Source organism: Urtica dioica, chromosome 5 (genome assembly GCF_054948205.1).
Source record: "Urtica dioica subsp. dioica isolate 48M chromosome 5, U.dioica_male_clone48M_v1_H2, whole genome shotgun sequence".
Taxonomy (NCBI): Eukaryota; Viridiplantae; Streptophyta; class Magnoliopsida; order Rosales; family Urticaceae; genus Urtica; species Urtica dioica.
The window spans coordinates 42,689,739-42,697,241 of NC_142760.1; the positions used below are offsets into that span (position 1 = coordinate 42,689,739).

The following is a 7,503-nucleotide window of genomic DNA, read 5'->3' on the forward strand; positions in this document are numbered from 1 at the left end:
CAGGTGAATTCCTAACGGGCACTAACTTATGAATCAAATATTGATGTTTAAAGTCAGTTGTATTCATTAACATTCTTTATCGAAATAATAAGAAATAAACGATCTAATAAAGTTAGTCTTTTGATTTTGCTCAGAATATAAAGTTGGTCTTTGCTCTACTCAGTTGTAAATTATATTTGACATGTGCAACTTATGTGTTGTGGTATTAATGATAATATTCAATCACATATATGATATATCTTTATTTTGTAAATAAAAACAATACGAAATACTATTTTCTTTATTGTGGTTATAGACCCGGTCGAGATAGCACAATAGTGATGTTTTTTCATCTTCTTCTATCAAATTGTGGAACAATACAATTTTGAACGTTCAGTAACCAGCCAAAACAATTTTCCATGAGGTTGCCAAGGTTATTGGTGCTACAAGTCCATTTCATTATGTGGATCAATAGATATATTAATGATAAATCAATATTAAATCACGCATGGTAATCTTTATTTTGTAAATATAAAGGAAATACTTTTTCGTTTTCTGTGGTTATAGACCCAGTCAAGTTAACACAATAGCGATGTTGTATTTATATTTCTTCTATGAACTTGTAAAACTGACATGATATATAATACATTTTTCCATGAAGTCGTTGGTCTTAGCTGGGCAAGTATTGAAACGTCTAATTCTGAATAAAGTCTTTAATCTCCATGTAATCAACACATTAAAGTTTTTTTTAGTCATTTTCGGATTTGAAAAGTAAACACAAGCAAGCATGTCTTGTCTAACATAAATTTAGTTAAACTTATAGGTAATTTACGGAAAATATTGTCGGTGGCATTATCAAGTTGTGGAGGCTTTCTTCGTCCGTCATGCTTCTTCGTTGTGTGTCCGTCTCTCGCCGATCGTCGTGATCAAGAACGTCGCACCATCGGATTACAACAATAATAATAATAAGGGTTATTTAGTTATACAGCTGCACGGTTATAGTGAATTGGGATATAGCCCACATTTGGTTAATTTCTTGTAAATAGCCAAGTTAACTTATTAACAGATTAGTAAAAGACTTATTTAACTCAGTCAAACATTTAAAAAAGGTAGTTAATAGGCTGCCACGTATGCATGTTGGCTATTTACAAAGTATTTACCAAAGGTTGGCTAATTTACAATTCATATAGTTTAAGTGGCTCACGTAGCCAATTTTTTGTAATAATAATTACATACCCTTTGAATTTCGGGTTTACAAAAAATCTAGAAAAGCGAGAATCAAATATTCTACGATCAAACCACGAATCACAATCCACATATCATATATTGAATTGCATGAAATTCACATCCACATATAATTTCATTCAAACCATATTTAAATTAATTTCAAGAACGAATGAATTAATTAATCATAACATCTAGCTCTGATACCACTTGTTGGGGAATCAAGCGCGTATCAGACACGAAAAATCGCTCTGATACCACTCGTTGAAGATGATTCTCCCATATAACCATATTAATGCAGAAAAATAATTAATTACGCTGATCATAAGCTAATTAAATTATGGTTATAATTAACAAGATCTAGTTATGTATAATTAATTTAATTCACGAGAGCATATTTATCAAGCAACCGATTTGAGCAAAAAAACGAATACTTACATTGATTTTCGGTTCAGCTACAGAACGCTCCTAAACCAATTGCGTACTCCTTGCGTCGTCTTGATGAAGGACTCGAGGATGACACCTTAGTCTTCCGAAACGTAATCTCCGAGACGAATAAGAAAGATGAGTGGGCACAGTCTTTATCTCACTAGATGAGAAACGTGGTGTTTCAAATCTCGCTCTTATTACTAAGAATGGAAACGAATTTCCGAGGGGAAGGAGAGGCAGAAGTGCACGGCCAAGGGAGGCTAGAATGCACGAATTTTTTCACAAATTAAGTGCTTAATTTTGCCTTCCCATGAACCCCTATTTACAGTAGTAAAAGGAGATATTCATGGAACCATCCAGAATATATTATTTCCTTTTATTATGTTCACACTAGAGGATTTAATCTAGGCCCTTGGATCTCAACAAGTGAATCCTACTTTTTCTCTCATCCATCAGATCAATATCTATGGGATATTATTCTCTATTTAAATAGAGAATATTTTATTTAGTGAGATAATAAAGGAGAATATATTATTTCCCTTTAAATATATTCTCATATATTCTCCTAAATACTTTCCTTTAAATAAGGAGAGAATAAAAGACAATATCTTATATTATTCTATCTCCTTTTATTTAAACAACTAAAGAGAAAATATTGGTAAATACCAATATCATAAAAGTCGGATTTTAGGCACACGGCCAAGGCAAATTTGCGCAACTCCCATGCCAAAATTCCCAAATCCGATTTTCATATTTTGTGCAAGGCCCAATTGCTTAAAACCCAATTAATTATTTATTTACTTGGTCCAACAACAAAAAAATAATTAATAATTGATTATTTACTTGATCCAACAATAAATAAACAATTCTACCATAAATATTTATTTAATTCTGCGAATACTCGTTTTCCAAAATTAATGCTGTCAATCACAATTACAGCAAGTGAGATTAATAATGATAAACATTATTATACGAAAGTTCTTATCCGCCTTTATCAGAGTCGAATCGGGGACTATGGACCTAGTTATAGAAGCTTGACATATTCGATGAAAAAGACGAAATAGTCCTTTCCCTTTTTCCATCGATTCGTCTAATCTTGGTCAAATACTCCACTTTGTAAGCCAAGAATGAACTCTCCTTTAATACTAGAACTATGTTTACTCATCGTGACGAGTGTCCACTGATATAGTCAGTTCGTGATCAAGATCCTCCAGGTTCAACCCGTGTCAAGAGAAGTCAATTTTTCTGTTATACTTCTCTTGATACATATCAGCCCTAAGCATTGTTGTTTCCCCAGCGAACGTTACTTACTTCGAAAGTGCTAGCAATCTATCGGTTCTGGAATCAACCCTTAGGTGAGTGAACATTAACCTTCTTTCAGGAAAGCTGGATTCCGTATCTGTAAATCACTTCTCACTCGAATCATGCTCTGAGAGACTCCCAAGACATAAGCTGTGATTAGCATGGATAGCCTTTTAGCGAATGAGTCAAAGAGCTCAGTAACATGACCCAGTGTCCATGATCACTTCAGGATTCAGATCAAGTCTCACTGTGACCATCATAGCGGCCTCGGTTAGTGTGTCGTAACGGTCCGTAAACGACACATCTACAACCAAGACCTGTCCAAGTCGTACACTTACCACAAGTGTAGAATGCTCCCACATAGTGATCAGCATTCATCTATGTATTCCACATATATGACTTTAGATATAGCTTTCCAGGCGTATATCAGTCATCGACCTCGTTTTAGCTCACCGCCCGAACTCAGGTGTCCAGCACGTGACTCAGTTTAATACGGAGGCTATGGAAGATAGTTGTTATTGATTCTAATTGTTTAGAAATCAACCCACTAATCATATAATGCTAATAAAGTAATCTTATTATCGAATTTAGTAATCATTTGTTCATTATCTTCAAGTGGGCAATATTCCCAACAAAATCAATATTAAATCACGCATGATATCTTTATTTTGTAAATATAAAGGAAATACTTTTTCGTTTTCTGTGGTTATAGACCCAGTCAAGTTAACACAATAGCGATGTTGTATTTATATTTCTTCTATGAACTTGTGAAACTAACATGACAATACAATTTGCCATGAAGTCGTTGGTCTTAGCTGGGCAAGTATTGAAACGTCTAATTCTGAATAAAGTCTTTAATCTCCATGTAATCAACACATTAAAGTTTTTTTTTAGTCATTTTCGGATTTGGAAAGTAAACACAAGCAAGCATGTCTTGTCTAACATAAATTTAGTTAAACTTATAGGTAATTTACAGAAAATATTATCGGTGGCATTATCAAGTTGTTAAATATGAATATGATAGTCTTGGTTGGTTATATATGATGTTTGTTTTTAAATTGCAGATTTTGGTTAGTTAATATTATAAGAGAAACTCTGCCGAATTTCTGGTAGAATAAAACGTATTCATTTTGCAGGATGTCTAGTTCAGGTCAGGACCCATCAGGAGGAGAACGTGATCCCCCGCAGATGCCGAGGAAGAAGCGGGGACCAACGACTGGCCTCGTTTCTGCGAGAGCTGGTGTTGGGACCCCAGGAGCGAACGTAGTTCGCTATGATCAGACACAGCAGGCGTTCTACCAAGACGTCAGGGAGCAAAATCCGTTGATCGGGACGTTCCAAAACCGATTAGGAAACCTGATCAAGAGTACAATTCCAGTCGACCTCCCAGACTGGAATTATGTGCCTACGCAGAGTGTGGCGGCTCTTATGAACTCGATTCATAACGAGTACCGCTTCGTTTACGCTCATCCCGACATTGGGGAGCTTGTGCCTACAGATCCTATTCGCAACGAGATTGATATGGCTATCATTCGCGATGCGAAGAGGATGCACTGTGGCCAGAATTCGAGGTTGTCGCAGCTCTTCTTCAAGCCATTTTGCGGGAATAAGGATCTCGTTAAAAACGAAACTCTCGAAGGCTATAACCAGGAAGCCTGGTTGAAAGCAATAGAGACGTTCGACTCGCCGGAGCATTAAGGTATGAGTTGAACTTCTGATGGTTATTTGAAATTCTTAAAATTGATCTTAACTAATTTATGTCTCGCAGGCGAAGTCTGTCCGCAATCGGGAAAATTCGAAGATGAAGAAGACGAAGGTGAGACAAGGGTCGCTTAGTTTTTTTGGTCATCGCTCGAGGAACGTAAGTCTCTTAATATTAAAATGCAATATATATGTGATTCATATTTTAATGTTGAAAAATTACAGCGAATGGAAGATGGGAGTATAGGCTCGGCTTTAGCGATATGGTCAGAAAAACACCATGACGCTAAGGGATCGTGGACGACGGACTTCGCGAAGTCGCAATACGTAAGTTAATTTTTTTATTTACTATATTTAATTACTTTATTTCTTCTTATCTGATAAGTTTGTTGTGGTTTTTTTAAAGATCAAATCACCGTCCAAACGATAGATATTTTGCAGCAAGCGGCGGAGCAAAACACCGTGATCTCCCAAGAAGATGCGGAGATGTACGCGATGCGCGATGTTTTGGGAGTACGCAGAGACTGGGAAGTCGGTTTAGGGCCTTCGATCCTTCGGTCATCGCTGGGTGTTGCCCAAACGCTAGATAGAGGCTCGTCAAGTTCGTCATCTCAGACCGATCCATTGGTTGACGAGATGCGAGCTCAGATGGATGCCCAACAAGCCGAGCTGCAGGAGATGCGGCAACAAATCGCCTTCCTCAGCCAGATGCACAACCAGCCTCCCACGACTCCCTAACCTCCGCATGCACCGCAACCAGGTGGGACTGATCAGCAGACGCCAGGTTCCACGCCGGGTTCTACGTCTGGTTCTATGGATTTCTTGCGAGACCGTCCTTACGGAAGCGCCGGAGCGAGCGGCAGCGCGTCAGGCAGCGGTGGACGAGGACGCGGAAGCGGTTCCCGAAGTTTTGGCAACTTATTCGGTAGAGGGAATTCTACTATCGATAAGTTTTATAGGAAAAAAAATTAGGAATTTATTTTTTCGCTTTTTTAGAATGAATTTGTATTTTTAATTAAGAATTCTATTTTCAGAATATTACTTCTAATTAATTTAGAATTTTGTTAATTAATTTTTATTTAATTCTAAATGAATTTTTATTTAATTTTCTAATTTTGTAATTTTTTTTAATTAAAAAAACATATTCGGTGCGACATTGTCGCACCAAATATCATGGCGGGAACGGCATTAGGTGCGACAATGTCGCACCCGATATGAATTTACCCGCCAATTTTATTAAATTTGGCAGGAAAATAGCTTGGGCATTTGGTGCGACATGTCGCACCTAATGCCTTTAGCGACGGGCTTTTAGGTGCGACTTTGTCACACCTAATGTCGCACCTAATAAACTTTTAGGTGCGACATATGAGGTATTAGGTGGATTGTCACACCGGATGACGTTTTTTGTCCTAGTGTATATTGCATGTACGTGTATATATTGCCTTTCTCTGCCAGATGAATAATTAGAAAAAAATAATTTCTTCCAAACTTACATGGTATCAGAGCCCAGCCTCTTAACCTAATTCAATGGAAATCACACCGACCACCAAAAATTCCTCATCCCAAAACACTCAAGCAAACAACATGGAGACATCTCAATCATCCATCCATTCATCTATGCTCATCACCGATCATAGGCTGAATGGAAGGAATTTTCTGGAATGGTCTTAATCAGTAAAGCTTGGTATCGATGGAAGAGGACACTGGGCTATCTAATTGGCGAAGTGAAGAAACTAAAGGAAGGCGATGAAGGCTACCAAATCTGGAGATCGGAGAACTCACTGGTGTTGGCGTGGCTTCTCAACTCCATGGAAGCTTCAATCGCTAAGCCTCACATGTTCATGAAGACGGCGAAAGAAATCTGGGACTCAGTTAGGGAAACCTATTCTGATCTTGGAAACTCATCGCAGATCTTTGAGTTGAAGACGAAGCTATGGCAGTCCAAGCAAGGCAGCAGAGACATGACGATCTACTACAACATGGGAGAGTGCCGCTGACTACGTGCGACAACAAAACGCGAAGAAAATGATTGCGAATAGATGTTTCTCGCTGGTGTTAACAGGGATCTCGACGAAGCAAAGGGGAGGATCCTGGGAAGGCATCCACTGCCTTCAATGAGAGAAGTCTTCTCCAAAATCAGACAGGAGGCAAACCAAAGGAAGATCATGATAAACACCAAGGAACTTGTCTCAGCTGAACCATCTGCACTCTTCACACGGGGGAATGGACAAGAAGGAGATAGGAAGAAGCCATGGTGCGATCACTGCAAGAAGTTATGGCACACGAGGGAAACCTGCTGGAAGATACACGGAAGACCACCAAGAGGAAAGAAGAAGAATGAGAAGGCTTTTCAGACCATGATTGAGTCTTCACAAGAAAAACAAGTCAACTCGGGACATCCAAATTTCACAAAGGAACAAATCGAGCAACTCCTGAAACTACTACAGTCCTCCAAAAATTCCAGCCCCGACACCCTTTCATGTTCCTTTGTCCAAAATGGTAAAACAATATCCATACCCTCCTCTTACCTATGTTCAAAAGACAAAAATACATGGATCATTGACTCACGAGCAAGTGACCGCATGATAGGAAATTCCACCTTATTCTCAACCTATAAACCTTCTGCCGGAAATAGGAAAGTAAAAATTGCCAATGGGGAACATAATTACCTCACCTTCACTACCCTTGACCAAAGTGCTACATATGTCGCTAACTTTTCATGCAACCTTTTCTCTATTAGGAAAATAACCAAAGATCTAAAATGTCGTGCTATCTTTGAATCTTCTCACTGCGTATTTCAGGATCTGGAGTCGGGGAGGATGATTGGCAGTGCTAGAGAAAGTGATGGACTCTATATCTTAGATGAGG

General features: G+C 38.3%; 1 protein-coding gene across 1 annotated transcript; it reads left to right on the forward strand.

Moving 5' to 3' along the window:
- Window positions 1-6,296: 6,296 nt before the first annotated feature.
- LOC149398730 (uncharacterized) lies at window positions 6,297-6,632 on the forward strand. The gene has a single exon (XM_089614656.1). The coding sequence runs from the start codon at window positions 6,297-6,299 to the stop codon at window positions 6,630-6,632; it is 336 nt and encodes a 111-aa protein (XP_089470782.1).
- The last annotated feature ends 871 nt before the right edge of the window (window positions 6,633-7,503 follow it).